This window comes from Lathyrus oleraceus, chromosome 7 (assembly GCF_024323335.1).
Source record: "Lathyrus oleraceus cultivar Zhongwan6 chromosome 7, CAAS_Psat_ZW6_1.0, whole genome shotgun sequence".
Lineage (NCBI taxonomy): Eukaryota > Viridiplantae > Streptophyta > Magnoliopsida > Fabales > Fabaceae > Lathyrus > Lathyrus oleraceus.
Window position 1 is genome coordinate 216,353,932 of NC_066585.1, and position 18,319 is coordinate 216,372,250.

Sequence of the window (18,319 nt, forward strand, 5' to 3'; positions counted from 1 at the left end):
GGTGCCTTTGATGTGTGTGTTATTGTGCAGGAAAGGCATGAATTAATTGATAAGGAAGACACAACAAAATTGGCAAAGGAACCAAAGCAAAGGAGCATTTCATCTGCCAGCTCGCTAGGCGAGGATGTGGCGAAGCAAAACCTTCGCTAGGCGAGCTCCTGGCGAAAGGCTCCAGTAAATTGGTTAATTAATTCGCTAGGCGAACTGAAGGCGAAGTGGCAGCGAATTCAGTCTGTTTTGGTGAAATGAGCAGCCAGCACTAGCTCGCTAGGCGAGGCTCTAGCGAGTCCCCAGCGAGCATTCCAGTAGCAAAACCTCTCAACCTCGCTGGGGCGAAGGTTGAAGCGAGTTCTTCGCTAGGCGAAGGTCTGTTCGCTAGGCGAACATGACAGTTCACAGGCCCAGTTTTCTCTGGGCGCAGGGGCATTTTGTGCCCATTTTTGGCCTTCGCTAGGCGAGCCATTCTGCTCGCCTAGCGAACGTGACAGTTCTGCACTTGTCTATAAGTAGCAGGTGCCACCTTTTGTGCCCATACCACTAGAGACCACTTGATACCACTTTTTACCAACTTTTCCATTTTTTGTACTTTCTCTTAGATATTTTACAGCATTGCTTTGTGGGGATTTTATGCCCTAATTTCATTTCTCTTCATCTAGCAACCATCTTCCACAAAAAGAAGGTGGATTCCCATCCAACTTCGATCATTCGACTTGGATGTTGATCAACCCTCTTTTCTTACTTGCCGACCAAGCTACCATGAAAATGAGTAGCTAAGTCTCCATTTGTCAAGGTTAGATGTAGGTGATTTCCAAGCTTTGTGTGTAAATGTAAGGATCCTCATATGTAAACTCTTTAACGGTAAATATATGATGAAAACTTTGTTTCTATTTAAAACTCTTTGTGTTGGTATTTGATCGAGAGATGTTTACCGATTCTTGACCTAGGTTTTCATCCAAACTTGTTTGTTAGCTAGAGATAGTAACGAATGATTTTGTTCACCATAAGGTTGAACCAAAACGTTGTCTTTTTGATAGATTGTGTTCGAGAGAAACAATGGATCAAAATGACAAAACTCACAATGGGTGTTCGAGAGAAACGCATTGAGAGGACTTTGTGAAATTATTTATCATCTAAAGGAGTTTATAATATTGTTGACCGTGCAAAAACATGCAAAGCAAATGTAATCATTGAAACCTAACTTTGACAATATTTCTCATATTAATCAAAACGTAACTTTTACCGCAATTAATTACTTTGTATGCAATATAACTTGATTAAAACCCAAAACCCTAGTGTTACTTTAAGTTAAGATTAATTCAACCATTGAACGGCAGTGATATCTTACAATCTCTGTGGATACGATAACAAAAACCCGACACTTAAACACTGTCTTTCAACAAAATGGCGCCGTTGCCGGGGATTGTAAATTGATATTGCGAGCATCGCATTGGTTGTTTAAGTTTTAGCTTGTGAATTTTTGACTTGTGCTTGTAATTCGTTTGGTTTAGTGTGCAGCTTACGTTTTATGCGAGGGAAAATCCCTGTGGACGAACTTCTTTTTGATCCTGAGATCGAGAGGACCGCAAGGAGGCTCAATAGCAAAACAAGACGTAGGAGGCAACAGGCTAGGCAACGCCAAGAGCAAGGAGAAAGTTCTTCAACCACAAATCCACACCCATTCGTACCAAACATGGAGCCACAACCACCACCACCGATTTCTACTCCATGTATTAACAGTCCAAGGAACACCGCTCAGTTTGCTAACCACACAGGAAGGCAAGCTGAGATGAAGACGGGAACTCTGAATTTATTGTATGGGAGTCCATTCACCGGAATGGACCATGAAGACCCATTTGCTTTTCTCACAAAATTCTATGAGATAGCATTGGCTGCCGGAGTGGATCAGGCTCAGGAGCTTCCGTTGTTCAGACGTTTATTTCCTCACGCTTTGCTCGGTAAAGCAAAGGATTGGTATCTTGATCAAACACCTGCCGTAATGACAGATTGGAATGTGTTAGAGGAGAAATTCATTGAAAGATTTTTCTCTCATAACCGATTCATGGAATCAAAGACGGCCATCTCGGTGTTTTCTCAAGGAACCAGTGAATCGTTGAATGAAGCGTGGGAGAGATTCAAGTCCATGCTAAGGAAATGTAAAGGGCATGGATTTGATGAATTAACTCAAATCCATATCTTCCGAAATGGACTTCAACCAAACTGTAAGACGTTGTTGGATGCCACCTCGGGTGGCTCGTTGATGTCAAAGAGTGCCGAAGAAGCCACCAACATTATCAACCGTATGGCTTTGAATGATCTTCAAAGTCAAAGTCGTGGAAATTCTTTGAAGAAGGCGGGAGTGCTTGAGTTAGGGACGAATGATGCCATACTTGCCCAAAACAAGCTCATCTCACAACAAGTGGAACTTTTAACGCAACAAATCAAAGAGTTAAGAGAACCGTCAAAAGCTAAACAAATAGCTTGTTGTGAACTTTGTAAAGGTGAACATGACACCGGATTTTGTCCACCTCCCGGCTTTGACGAAGTGAACTATATGGCCAATCAACGGGACTATCAACCAAGACAACAACAACCTTATCAACCGCACCCTCAACAACAACAACAACAACAATTCCAAGGGAACCAAGGGTTCCAACCTAGAAGCAACTATTATCATAACCAAGGTTATGGAGGTGGTTCTTCTAGCCGTCAAAATCCTCCCCAAAATCCGTATCAATCTCAACAACCGCCGGTAGTCAATTCTAAATTGGAAGAGACATTGACGCAATTCATGCAAATGTCAATGGCCAATCAAAAGAGTAATGACGCGGCCATAAAAAATCTTGAAACTCAAGTGGGGCAACTTGCCAAGCAACTAGCTGAACAACAAACCGGTCCTTCTTTCTCGGCCAATACGCAAACAAATCCGAAGGAGCATTGTAAGGCGATTGTGACGAGAAGTGGAAGGGAGTTGGGTAGTGAAAACGAAAAAAGAATGGCGAGTGAAAAAAGAGAGAAAGAGAAGGAGATTGAGGAGGAGATGGTGGAAGAAAATGTTGATGGTGAAGTAGGAGTGTGGAGTGATGAGGAAGTAGTTGAAAATAATAAAAAGAATGGTGAAGTTGAAAAAGAAAAAGGTGTGGAGATTGAGGAAAATAAAAATGATGAGGTAGTAAGGGAGGTAGTGAAGAAGCCTCGATGGAAAAGTGCGAGAATTGCAAAGGGAAAGGAGGTAGTGAGCGCTACTCCGGTCCAAAATCTTCCTTACCCTCATGCTCCTTCAAAGAGGGAAAATGAACGGCATTACGCCCGGTTCATGGATATTTTTAAGCAATTACAAATAAACATTCCGTTTGCTGAAGCTTTGGAACAAATGCCAAAGTATGCCAAGTTCATGAAGGACATACTAACCAAAAAGCGGAGGTATACGGAACCGGAGACCATCGTCCTTGATGCGAGCTGTAGTGCCATCATTCAAAGGACGCTTCCTAAGAAAGAGGTTGATCCGGGAAGAGTTACATTGCCGGTTAAAATTGGTGATGTGTATGTCGGAAAGGGACTTATTGACTTGGGGTCGAGCATAAATCTTATACCTTTGTCAATTATCAAGAGGCTTGGCAACATCGAGATTAAGTCCATCCGAATGACATTACAATTGGCGGATAAGTCGACGACCCATCCTCATGGCGTAGCCCAAGATGTGTTGGTGAAGGTCGACAAATTCTTCTTCCCGGTGGATTTCATTGTAATTGATATGGAGGAAGATGATGATGCTCCGCTCATATTGGGCCGACCATTCATGAAGACCGCAAGAATGATGATTGATGTTGACGACGGTTTAATGAAGGTGCGTGTTCAAAATGAGGAGGTCACCTTTGATCTATTCGAGGCGATGAAGCATTCCAAGGATAGACATGATAGCTTTCGAATCGATGTGATCGAAGACGCTATTATGGAAGTTTCAAAGCATATTCACGAGATATCTCCTATGGAGTTAGCTCTCGACGACTCATTGGAGGTTTTCACTGTTGAAGAGGAGCTAGCTCTTGAGGAATGCTTGAAGGAACTTGATAGCTTGGAAGACCTACAACCGTGGGAAGTAGAGGAAGAAAATTTGAAGAAGGAGGTAATTGACGAGAAAGCGTCAATTGAATTAAAAGAGTTACCTTCGACGTTGAAATATGTATTCCTTGATGATACCGAGGACAAGCCGGTTATCATAAGCAACCTTTTGACAATTGAAGAAGAAGCCCGTCTAATCATTGTGCTCAAAACCAATCAAGAAGCTATGGGTTGGACTCTTTCCGATCTTAAAGGAATTAGTCCATCCTATTGTATGCACAAGATTTTGATGGAGGAGGATTTCAAGCCGGTGGCTCAACCACAACGCCGCTTAAATCCTACGATGAAAGAGGTTGTAAGAAAGGAAGTGGTGAAGCTTTTGGATGCGGGAATGATTTACCCGATCTCGGATAGTCCGTGGGTTAGTCCCGTGCACGTGGTTCCGAAGAAGGGTGGAATGACCGTAATCCGTAATGACAAAGACGAATTGATCCCGACTAAAGTTGCCACGGGATGGAGAATGTGTATAGATTATAGACGGTTGAATACCGCGACTCGTAAGGACCATTTTCCACTCCCATTTATGGATCAAATGCTTGAAAGACTATCGGGCCAACAATACTACTGTTTTTTAGACGGCTACTCCGGGTACAACCAAATTGCGGTTGACCCGGTTGATCATGAGAAGACGGCTTTCACGTGTCCGTTTGGGTGTTCGCATACAGAAAAATGCCTTTTGGGCTTTGCAATGCGCCGGCGACATTCCAACGATGTGTCCAAGCTATTTTTGCCGATCTAATAGAGAAAACAATGGAAGTCTTCATGGATGACTTCTCGGTGTTTGGTGGGACGTTTAGTCTATGCTTGGCAAATTTGAAGACGGTGTTGGAAAGGTGTGTGAAGACTAATTTGGTGCTAAATTGGGAAAAGTGTCACTTTATGGTGACCGAGGGGATTGTGCTAGGCCACAAAGTCTCTAAAAGGGGGCTTGAAGTGGATAGAGCTAAGGTTGATGTAATTGAAAAATTACCCCCTCCGGTCAATGTGAAGGGCATCCGTAGTTTTTTGGGGCACGCGGGGTTCTACCGGCGCTTCATCAAGGACTTCTCAAAGGTAGCTAAACCTTTGAGCAATTTACTCGCCAAAGATCAGGTATTTCTCTTCACCGACGATTGTTTGCAAGCTTTCGAGGTTTTAAAAGAAAAATTGGTTACCGCTCCAATAATAGTCGCTCCCGATTGGAATGAAAATTTTGAATTAATGTGTGACGCAAGTGACTATGCCGTTGGAGCGGTACTTGGCCAAAGAAAGGACAAAACTTTTCATGCTATCCATTATGCGAGTAAGGTTCTTAACGAGGCTCAAATAAATTATGCCACAACGGAAAAAGAACTACTCGCAATAGTGTATGCGCTAGAAAAGTTTAGGTCCTATCTTATAGGGTCTAAAGTCGTGGTGTACACCGACCACGCGGCGATTAAATATCTGCTGACCAAGCCGGATTCGAAGCAAAGGCTCATCCGTTGGATCCTCTTGTTACAAGAATTCGATGTCGAAATTAAAGACAAGAAGGGGTCGGAAAACTTGGTAGCGGATCATTTATCCCGCTTGGTGAATGTCGAGGTTACCGCATCTGAAAAGGAAATCCGGGAAGAATTTCCTGATGAAAAATTGTTTAAGGTTCAAGTTAGGCCGTGGTTTGCAGACTTTGCAAACCACAAGGCTAGTGGTTGTGTGCCGGCCGATCTAACTTCGAACCAAAAGAGGAAGTTCCTTTCGGATGCGAAGTATTATGTTTGGGATGACCCATACTTGTTTAAGTTGGGTAGCGATAACCTGTTAAGGAGATGCGTAACTGGTGATGAAGCCCAGAGCATCCTTTGGCATTGTCACAACTCGCCTTATGGCGGTCATTATAATGGGGTTAGAACGGCCACTAAAATTCTTCAATCGGGATTTTATTGGCCAACTATTTTAAAGACGCACATACCCATGCGCAAAGTTGTGACAGTTGCCAAAGAAGTGGTGGGATAGGTAAGAGAGATGAGATGCCTCTCCAAAATATCCAAGAAGTGGAAGTGTTCGATTGTTGGGGCATAGATTTTGTTGGACCTTTCCCACCCTCTTACGGGAATGAGTACATGCTTGTAGCTGTTGATTATGTCTCTAAGTGGGTTGAGGCGATTGCCTCACCTCGGGCGGATGCCAAAACGGTGATAAATTTTTTAAAGAAAAACATCTTTTCTCGTTTTGGAACACCCCGAGTGTTGATAAGTGACGGAGGGTCACACTTTTGCAATGCACCTTTGGAAACAATTCTAAAACATTATGGTGTGTCGCATAGGGTGACAACTCCGTACCACCCTCAGGCTAACGGGCAAGCCGAGGTCTCTAATCGTGAGATTAAGAGAATCCTCGAGAAAACCGTGTCTAACTCGAAAAAGGAGTGGTCCCAAAAATTGGACGAAGCATTATGGGCCTACCGTACGGCCTTTAAAGCTCCAATTGGCCTAACTCCGTTTCAATTGGTATTTGGTAAAACTTGCCATTTGCCGGTTGAATTGGAGCACAAGGCCTTGTGGGCCCTCAAATTTTAAATTTTGAGAATGAGTCGGCCGGTGAAAAAAGGAAAGTACAACTACTTGAGTTGGAGGAGATGCGCAATGCCGCATACCACTCAAGTTGGTTGTACAAGGAAAAAGCCAAGAAATATCATGACAAGAAGATCCGTACCAAAGAATTTGTGCCCGGACAATTGGTCTTATTGTTCAACTCCCGGTTGAAGTTGTTTCCCGGGAAGTTGAAATCGAAATGGTCCGGGCCATTTCGGGTGAAAGAAGTAAAAGAGTACGGGGCCGTTATCATTGAAGACATGGACGAGAAAGACAGTTGGACCGTGAACGGCCAACGATTGAAAGTGTATCTCGGCGGTCATGTGGATCGCGAGAGTTGTGCTCAGCCGCTCGATGCTCCTCTGTGAGCATCGCACCGTCGAGCTTAGCCGACGTTAAACAAGCGCTAGTTGGGAGGCACCCCAACATTGTAAGTATTTCCTGTTTTATGTTTGATGTTGTATGAGTATTGGATGACATGCAAGTGCTGCATTTGCAAAAGCACTTGCTGTCATGCTCGCTAGCAGCTCGCTAGGCGAGGCTGCAGCGAGCGCGCTCGCTACCTGCTCGCTAGGCGAGGCAGCAGCGAGCGCTGCAGTACTGTTTTCTATTTAAACAGTTCAGCAGGGCAGTTTTGCCCTTACCCTAAAAATTCTTCTAAACTGCTCTGCTGAAGTGTGCGATTTCCCTTCTCAAATTCTCTACCGTGCATCCATATCAACAACATTTGTGTGTCGGTCAATTGCAAACACTTCCCACTTCTCCTTTCCAAATCCGTTTACCTCAAGGTTCGCTAGCACTCGCTAGGCGAACCTGGGGCGAGCATTCGCTGCCACTTCGCTAGGCGAAGCAGCAGTGAGCAAACCAGTCCCTTATAAAAACTGTCTTTCAACAAAATGTTGCAGCTGCAGGGTAGTGGTGCACATGCTTTGATGACACGGGAGCAGTTTCTGACGAATGCAAATTGGCCCGTGGACGTGCCAGTCTATTCTGAGGGGGTGGGAGCTGATGATGATGATGAGGATGATGATGAGGCGACCGGTTCTGAGGCCGGTAGTGAGGAGGAGTCTTGAGCCCTTTGTGGGTTAAGTTTTTGTTTTTGTATTTCAGTTTTTAATTATGGCATTTTGTATTTTGACCAATGGGTTGTACTATTGGGGTGTTTTGTCCCCCACGAACAAAATTTTATTTTTCAGTTAATATTATTTATGTTTGTTGTTAATTTTGTGTGTTTAATAAATTTTTGGTTGAATGAGTGGCAAACCCTTCTAGATTGGTTGCTCCTCAAGAAGTACCCAATGAAGGTGCATCCGAGCTTGGATGGCAATGATAAGAATAACAAGTGAATGAAGCTAAGGTACATGGTTACCGTCGGCTAGAATTTTAGAATGCATTAGGAACTTTACTCTTTTTGGTAAATAGAATATTGTCTTTTTGCAACATAATTGAATGAATGTTTCATCTAGAACTTAGAACCATATATGGTGAGGAAACCTCCATTGTACACTTAAATGCTGGAGTCTAATAAGTTTTGTTGATTCATTTGATTCATTATTTGTCTGTTATTATTGTGAAATTGTGGAAGCAATTAGAAATGATCAAGGCACTTGTTTTCTTTCGAGCACAACTACATCCAAAAACAACTTACCTGTGAGCAGAGAGAGTATTTGTTAACCCTTTGAGCCTGAACAGTTGAATCTCGGCTTGAAATAAAGCGAGATCTCAAAAATGTTTTTTTTTACAACCCGAAAAATCTTGATTATTGTTCTTTTGCCGTAAAAAGTTAAGAGCATTCACTTAGGGTGTGGAAGAAATAAGTTGGGGAGAACGAAAAAGAATTGGTAAGTACCACAGCTTTTGAAAATGAAAAGAAAAACCGAGCAAGCATAGAAAAATATATGTATAGAAAATGTAGAAAATAAACATCTGTTTTGTATATTTGATGTGAAAGAAAAGAACAAAAATAGAAAGAATAAAAAAAAAAAAAAAAAAATGAATGCTTGCTTGGAAGAAAAAAATAGTAGTGCAAAATAAGAATTGAGTTGTGGAATATGTGTTGTGAAGGTTACAAATAAGAAAAAAAAAAAAAAGGGAAACAGAGTCGAGTAGTGTGAATATTACTGTGAATGTCTCTTTTGCATCGGCACTTTCGTTTCAATGGCCTTAGAAATGACCCTTGTTTGTTAACCCGACCAAGCTTCAACCGAAAAGCCCTTAGTGATCTTTTTGTTTCCACAGTACAACTTATAATTATTAGACATTGTATGAATCTGTTTGATTTCTTCATTATTTGTTAGAGAGTGAGATTATTCCCGCGGTTGCAAACGCGCAAAATCTTCATTCCTTATTCGAAGAGGAGAGATAGGATGATTCATTCAGAATAGCATTGTTGTAGATAGATAAATATTTTGCATTGCTATTTAAGTTTTAGTTCTTATGTATTATTTTATTCAAAACCGTTGGAAACGTGTATTTGCGGATTTCGCTTGTGTTTGAGCCGTTTATCCAACTTCGGAGAAACTGTTTCTTTTTGCAAATCCTCTTGTCTTTCAAGAGGCATACTTTGCTTGAGGACAAGCAAGAATCTAGTTGGGGAGAGTTGTTAGATGCCCAAAAGTCCTTTTTCAAGCTATCATATGTGGGCATCTTTCACTCTTATACCTTGCTAATGTGGTCAAAACCACATTCATTTTACATGGAATGCATTACATTGATAAACAAGCTTGGTGCCTTTGATGTGTGTGTTATTGTGCAGGAAAGGCATGAATTAATTGATAAGGAAGACACAACAAAATTGGCAAAGGAACCAAAGCAAAGGAGCATTTCATCTGCCAGCTCGCTAGGCGAGGATGTGGCGAAGCAAAACCTTCGCTAGGCGAGCTCCTGGCGAAAGGCTCCAGTAAATTGGTTAATTAATTCGCTAGGCGAACTGAAGGCGAAGTGGCAGCGAATTCAGTCTGTTTTGGTGAAATGAGCAGCCAGCACTAGCTCGCTAGGCGAGGCTCTAGCGAGTCCCCAGCGAGCATTCCAGTAGCAAAACCTCTCAACCTCGCTGGGGCGAAGGTTGAAGCGAGTTCTTCGCTAGGCGAAGGTCTGTTCGCTAGGCGAACATGACAGTTCACAGGCCCAGTTTTCTCTGGGCGCAGGGGCATTTTGTGCCCATTTTTGGCCTTCGCTAGGCGAGCCATTCTGCTCGCCTAGCGAACGTGACAGTTCTGCACTTGTCTATAAGTAGCAGGTGCCACCTTTTGTGCCCATACCACTAGAGACCACTTGATACCACTTTTTACCAACTTTTCCATTTTTTGTACTTTCTCTTAGATATTTTACAGCATTGCTTTGTGGGGGATTTTATGCCCTAATTTCATTTCTCTTCATCTAGCAACCATCTTCCACAAAAAGAAGGTGGATTCCCATCCAACTTCGATCATTCGACTTGGATGTTGATCAACCCTCTTTTCTTACTTGCCGACCAAGCTACCATGAAAATGAGTAGCTAAGTCTCCATTTGTCAAGGTTAGATGTAGGTGATTTCCAAGCTTTGTGTGTAAATGTAAGGATCCTCATATGTAAACTCTTTAACGGTAAATATATGATGAAAACTTTGTTTCTATTTAAAACTCTTTGTGTTGGTATTTGATCGAGAGATGTTTACCGATTCTTGACCTAGGTTTTCATCCAAACTTGTTTGTTAGCTAGAGATAGTAACGAATGATTTTGTTCACCATAAGGTTGAACCAAAACGTTGTCTTTTTGATAGATTGTGTTCGAGAGAAACAATGGATCAAAATGACAAAACTCACAATGGGTGTTCGAGAGAAACGCATTGAGAGGACTTTGTGAAATTATTTATCATCTAAAGGAGTTTATAATATTGTTGACCGTGCAAAAACATGCAAAGCAAATGTAATCATTGAAACCTAACTTTGACAATATTTCTCATATTAATCAAAACGTAACTTTTACCGCAATTAATTACTTTGTATGCAATATAACTTGATTAAAACCCAAAACCCTAGTGTTACTTTAAGTTAAGATTAATTCAACCATTGAACGGCAGTGATATCTTACAATCTCTGTGGATACGATAACAAAAACCCGACACTTAAACACTGTCTTTCAATAAACCCTAACATAGGTTCTATATGAATCTTAAGAATCCTATGGTTCCCCAAATAAACCCTAAGAACCCTAACCCTAACCCTAATCCCAAAACCATAAATACCCTAAACCTATCAAGAATCACTTCAAACAAACCCCAAACTAAAGACCGTAACCCTTTGATCCATAATCAAGCATAAAAAACAACAAACCAAATAATCGAAAAGTCAAAACCTTAAACCTTATCCTAAATAGAAATCAACCAAATACATCACATACTCAATGGTTTTAAAGAGAAACACCTACCTTTTTAGTCGTGTCCGTTCTAGGCTGCGTCATTTTCCTTTCTTTTTTCGTGCTCTGGTTCCTCTATTTCTCATCTCCAATCTCCTTTTCTTTTCCTTTTTCTTGCAGGTTTCTATGGTTTATGATGAAGGTCTAGCTCATAGGAATTGGGTTTCAATGTGAAACCCTAATTACTACGTGGAATGAACTTTTAGTGAAGGTTTCAGGGTTGTTGAAGAAGCAATTAACACTTAGGTTTTTTTATTTTCTATTTTTTTCCTTAATCCTGTTTTAGTTTAGTTATTTATAGGTTAGAATTATGTTTAGAAAATTTAATTAGATTGGTTGTTTTAGGCAACTTATAATATTGTGATTTGATTTGATTTAGGGTTTTGATTATAAATGTAACAGTTTGTTGTGATGTATCTAGTCCGATTTTACTTGTAATATGTACTATGTAATGTATCCATGAATAAAATTGGATTTTTTTTATTGAATTTGAATTGCAGGCTTTTGCTAACTCTGTTTTCCATTGCGCGCCAATTAGAGTTTCTGGGAATGAATTGGGGCATTGAGGATGAATCTGAGTCATGAACTTGACCCGATTCAGTGATGGACTTGGGTCTTGCCTAACCCAATTGGGTTATGGACTTAAGTCATGCATTTGACCCAAACGAACTAGGTTTGGGCTTGTTCGGTCAACCCTTGACCAACCTCTAACAAAATAACAATGTCATCACCAATTTAAATAAATCTGACTAATTAAAATAATATCTAATTAACTTAATATTAAAATTAGACTAATTAACTAATTAATCTAACTAATTATAAAATAATAAAAAATATAATTAATTTAATTAACAATATAAATTAATCTATATTCTATTAATTTAATTATAAATTAATAAAAATCCAATTAGTTTTATTAATAATATAAATTAATAAATATCTAACTAATTTAATAATATTAACCTAATTAATTTTAATAACAAAAGACTTTAAAAACAAAACATTATGTTAAACTAAACCTGGACGGTACTAAATTAGTTATTAATCAAAATGGAATCAGAGACTTTAAAAAGTTAAAATGGTTTCCTTTGATTTTTTAGGTCATTGAGATCGATCAAATGACTTATACGAGCTCTGGACTTGTTAGTGATCTAAATCTTAGATTAGGAGAATGATGATCAAAATTTTGAATATGACAAATTATATATATATATATATATATATATATATTATATATATATATAGATATATATATATATTATATATTTAAAAAACAAGTTATTGATTTAATTACATAAATATAAATAAATTTATTGTCGACAGTGATCGAATTTTGTATAAACAACTTACATTTATTTAAATCAACTAATATTTATCAATTGAACTACCATATCCACTATAATATTAAAGTTATATCATTTTAGTGTATACTCATTAAACATTATTCCTTAATAAAATTAACGCAACATTTATAGTATAATCAATTTTAAGAGAATTGTAAATATAGATATATATATATATATATATATATATATATAATATATTATATATATATATATATATATATATATATATATATATATATATATATAGATATAATATATATATATATATATATAGATATATATATATACTATATATATATATATATATATATATATATATATATATATATATCTATATATATATATATATATATATTATAGGTTTGGTTCTCCTATTTTATTTAACTCTTAAATTTGATTCATCTATTATAAATTTAAATAGTTTTGATCCTTATTTTAAATTTAAACAGGTTTGATTCTCCTCTCATACTTTTGCATTTAAAATTGACGATATTATCATTTTTTAAATGAAAGTTATTTGTAAAGCATGACAAATCATCGTATATAAATTTATTATTAAACTTTGTAGATAAAAATATAAGTTAAAAGACGAAAAAAATCTCATCGATTTTCTATTAAAAAAATGTTTGAATTTAAAAATGACCAAAATTATTTAAATTTAAAATAAATGGATCAAAACTGTTCCAATTTAAAATAGAGAGATTAGTTTTGTGAGTCAAACAAAATAGGGGGAAGAAAACCAAAACTTAAATTTAGCCTATATGTTATTGTTAATAATAGATTGTTTTAACAGTAATAAATAATAAATATAAAATGTTAAAATGTTTAAAGTTAAATTAATTCATTAAGAATATTAAATAAATGGGATGATAAAAATAAATTATTTTAACTTATAGTTTTTGACTTTTTTAAAGTTTTAATTAATATTTATCTATTTTAAATTTTCTATAATTAAAATTTATATATTTTATTTTAAAATATTAGTAATTTTTATTTATATATTTTAAAACATTCTATAATTAAATTTTATTTTAACTTATAATTTTGACTTTTTAAACTTTTTTATTGATTTTTAATTAAATTTTATATTTTAAAATTATTATTTTAAAGATAAATATTTATTTTTTATTTTTTAATTTTTTTATTTTTCTATCTTATTGATTTCTAACTTAACTTATATAAAAATTTCAATTAAAGACATAAATTAAACTTTTTTAAAGAATAATGGTCAAATATATTCTTTTCTTTAATGTTTTGCCTTAACAATATATTTATTTTTTTATTTTTAAAATTTTAAATAGGTTCTTTAACACATCAAACTGATCTTTTATATTTTGACTCAATACTGTATTTCCCTATGTTTTTTTGTCAGTATTACAAATATTTGGTGATTATAAAGACCTATTTAAAAAAAAAAACAAAAAAAATATCAAAACATTATTAATGCAAAACATAAATAAATATAAAATAACAGACCAAATTTTTTTAAATATATATTTGAATTTACACTGTGAATACATTCATTTTCTCTAAATTAAAAATTACAAGATACATTAGTTATTGGTTGAAAATGGAAAATTATTTTAAACATTGGTTGGTGCATAACCCATTTTCTATATATATTGAAGTACTAGTTGACAACCTCTCTCACATACTAGTAAGTATTTCAGTGAGAGTGATATCTGTTGAGAATTTTGATTCCAAAAAAATGATGAGACCAATTACAAGGAAGAAGGTGTGCGTGAATGAAAGAGTAAACAGAAACCAAGAAAAACCAGATTTCATAAGTACACTACCAGATGACGTTCTATCTTCCATTATCTCTTCTCTCTCCATCGATGAAGCTGCGAGAAGCAGCATCCTTTCAAAGAGATGGACACCTTTGTGGAAGCATGCTTCACACCTTGACTTTGATGGCACACGCATGGTGAAACCATCTCTTCATGCGACAGAAAAAGCTTCCCGAGAATATGGTAAGCTTGTTGATTCCATATTGCATCATCATCTTGGTGATTTGAGTAGCTGTCGATTTATTCATTTCCCTAGCAATCTTGCCTTTGGAGATGTCACAGAATGGATGGACTATGTGATGGAGAAAAACAAAAGCCTGACTCATTTGAGTCTAGAATGCCGAAGTTCAAGTTGTGGTGGTAACACACAATATATGAACCCTAATTTTCAATCTAAGATATTTTCGGTATTGTCTTCATTGGAGCTAACGAACTATGTTCTACAGAGTTCAGTTTTATCTGCCTTTGAAAGTTGTGAAAATCTGAAGATATTGAAATTGAAGAAGACGACAATGAAGAATGAAATAATCGACGCAATTTTGAAAAAATGTCCGGGTTTGGAGGAGTTTAGTCTTATTGATTCAATGGGATTAGAAACGCTCAAAATCAAAAGCCCTTATCTTAGGTTTTTGGAGCTCAAGAAGTTGAGGTTCGATCAGATAGAAGTTTACGCCGAGGACCTTCAAGTTGTTATAATTGATTCAATATTTTGCCCAACAAAATTTCTTAAAATTTATTCTCAAAATCTTAGGAATTTTTCTTCTTCGTATGACCAAAAGGCACACATGAGTCTGAAAACTCATGAAATTCTTGAAAATTGCAGTGATCTTCTTGTAAGTTCCCTCCCTTCTTATATTTCATATTAGTTATAAATTATGGTTAATTAATTTTGTGATATCATTATGATGCAGGAACCTCAAACGACCAACATTTTTCAATTTCTAATGACTTTGTCAATTCAATTGAATATGAATAATTTGAGAGAAGTTTTGCCTCTTTCATACATACTAAGGTCATGTATCCATCTTAAAACTCTTGAAATTACTATACCGGTAAGTGATTATTAACCTTATATTAACCATATGTATAGATTGAATAGTGAATCTATTTTATATAACGTGTAATGTTTGAAATGAAGTTGTGTTTTTATAGATAGTTGAAGCTTTTGAAGATTGTGAACTACCGTATCCTAAGTCGATTTTTTGGGAGAGGCAACAGATATACAACTGTATCAATCACAAGTTAAAATTTGTAACAGTGAGGGGATTTACTGGCAAAGTGCAAGAAGTGAAGTTTTTGAAACATTTAATTACAAGAGCATGTGTTATGGAAAAGATTAATGTGATTTGTGATTCAAGATTTGTTGATGAGGCCAATGATCTATTATCACTACCAAGAGCTTCGCATCATCTGTCAATCATTGTGAAGTCTAAAACCTGATTCAATTTGGAAAGGTAACTTTCATATTTATTACACATTGAAGGTTTGAATCTTATACTGTGTTTTTATGTGTGTTCTTGTTGTATGTTTTTTGTTTGCAGGTGTTTATTAGCAAGATGCTGATGACTGATTGTTGAGTCTTGGATCTTGAGGATGGAGTATAAACTTATAAGTTGATGTTATTTTATTTCTTTTGAGGTGGTATGTATGTTGGTTTATATGGTTATGGATATAATCTTGCGACGATGGGGTTATGATATTTGTTGTATTGTCTTTGATTTATTCAGCTTTTAAAAGAGATACATTATGATACTTTATTTTGAAAACATTTGTATTAAAATTTATGGATCCAGTTTATTTATGAAGTTATGTATCGTGATTTTCTTAATCTTGCGAAAAATAAAATAGTAGAGTTTATGAATGTGTTTATTAAACATGCTGTATTCTCTTTGAAATCAAGAAATAATGGAGGCTTCAGAATAAATCATGATCATGTGATTAACGTTCTATACATCGTCTAACCGTGCTTATATTGACATACTTACATTGGTGGGTCATGGCAGCTGAAACTAGTAAAAAGGGTGAAAGACGGATTGCTTTAGCTTCCGAATGGAACAATTCGAATTTGAAAGGAATTGGAGGATAAATTACTTGAAAGATTTTTAATACTACTCAGTTCACCGAGTGCAGAGCAGAAATTGTTAATTTTAAGCATCAGAAAATTGAGTCATTTTATGACACTTGAGAAATATTTAAGTTTTTATTGTGTAGATGTCCTAATCACAACATGAATAATATGGAGCAGATGCAAAATTTTATCAAAGATCTCAAGAGTCAAACTCACATGTTATTTGATGCTTTCGTGGGAGGTACTATCCGTCAAATGATCGAACAAATAAAAGATCTCATTGAGAATATATATATATATATATATATAATATATATATATATATATATATATAATATATATATATATATATATATATATATATATATATATATATAAATTACTCATTATTATTTACTTTTAAATTTTTTTAAAAATCAATAAAATATAAAGGATAGAGAAAAAATATTTCAACTATTTGTTTTTATTTAGTAGTCTAGCAGTCAAAATTTTACCTTTAAATATGACTATGTTTTAATAAATATTTAAAGTAATTTTATTAATAAATAGAATTGAATAAGTATGCACGAATAATATAAAAAAATTATCTTGCAAAAAAAATTAGTGTAAAAAACATTTTATAAAGTTATTCAATATACTTTTTCACATAAAAATTTGTTGAGATATGTAAGGAAATAATAAGAGCAAGCCACATCATTATAAAATATATAAATCATGGTATAGAAGTTATATATTTTTTTTAAAAAAGTTGTTGATTTAATTATATATATATAAATAAATATCATCAATGATCGAAATTTTGAATAAACAACTTTTACTAATACTTATTAATTGAGCTACCATATCCACTGTAAAATAAAAGTTATATAATTTTATTATATACTCCTTAAACATTATTCTTTAATAAAATTAACACAACATTTATAGTATAATCAAATTTTAAGATAATTGTAACATATTTTTTAGTTTTAATTTCAGTTTGGTTATGCTATTTTATTTAATTTACAAAGTTGATTCATTTATTTTAAATTTAAATAATTTTGGTCTATATTTTAAATTTAAACAGTTTTGATCATTCTCAAATATTTTTGCTTTTAAAATTAACAATATTTTCATTTTTTAAATAATAAATTACTTGTAAAATATGATCAATCATCGTATATAAATCTATTATTAAATTTTGTAAATAAAAATATAAGTTAAAAAAACGAAAAAAAATCTTATTGATTTTCTATGAAAAAGTATTTGAATTTAAAATATGATTAAAATTGTTTGAATTTAAAATAAGTGAACCAAAAGTGTTTGAAATAAAAAAATGGAGGATTAGTTTTGAGAATCAAACAAAATCAGAGGACTAAAACTAAAATTGTACTTTAGCCTATATGTTATTGTTAATAATATATTGTTTTAATAGTAATAAATAATAAATATAAAATGTTAAAGTGTTAAAATTAAATTAATTTATTAACAATATTACATAAATGGGATGATAAAATAAATTATTTTTACTTATATTTTTTGACTTTTTAAAATTTTAATTAATATTTATATATTTTAAAATATTCTATAATTAAATTTTTATATATTTTATTTTAAAATATTCAATAATTAATATTTATATATTTTAAAATATTCTATAGTTGAATTTTAATTTAACTTATAATTTTTGACTTTTTAAACTTTTTTATTGATTTTTATTTAATTTTTATATTTTAAAATTATTATTATAAAGATAAATATTTTTTTTTATATTTTCTATCTTATTCGTTTCTAACTTAACTTATATAAAAATTTCAATTAAAGACATAAATTAAACTTTTTAAAAGATTAATGGTCAAATATATTCTTTGTCTTTAATGTTTGCCTTATATATAATATATATATATTATATATATATATATATATATATATATATATAGATATATATATATATATATATCTATATATATATATATATAATTATATATATATATATATATAATATATATATATATATATATATATATATATATTAGTTATTTATCAAATTAAGAGCCTTAATTGATTAAG

The 18,319-nt window shown here is 34.3% G+C and overlaps 1 protein-coding gene across 1 annotated transcript; it reads left to right on the plus strand.

The window, feature by feature from the left end:
• Positions 1–14,086: 14,086 nt before the first annotated feature.
• Positions 14,087–16,076, plus strand: LOC127101201 (F-box protein At1g80960). The gene is made up of 4 exons (XM_051038548.1): positions 14,087–15,035; positions 15,114–15,254; positions 15,355–15,656; positions 15,744–16,076. The coding sequence occupies exons 1-3, from the start codon at positions 14,121–14,123 to the stop codon at positions 15,640–15,642; spliced, it is 1,344 nt and encodes a 447-aa protein (XP_050894505.1). The 5' UTR covers positions 14,087–14,120; the 3' UTR covers positions 15,643–15,656; positions 15,744–16,076.
• Positions 16,077–18,319: the final 2,243 nt, after the last annotated feature.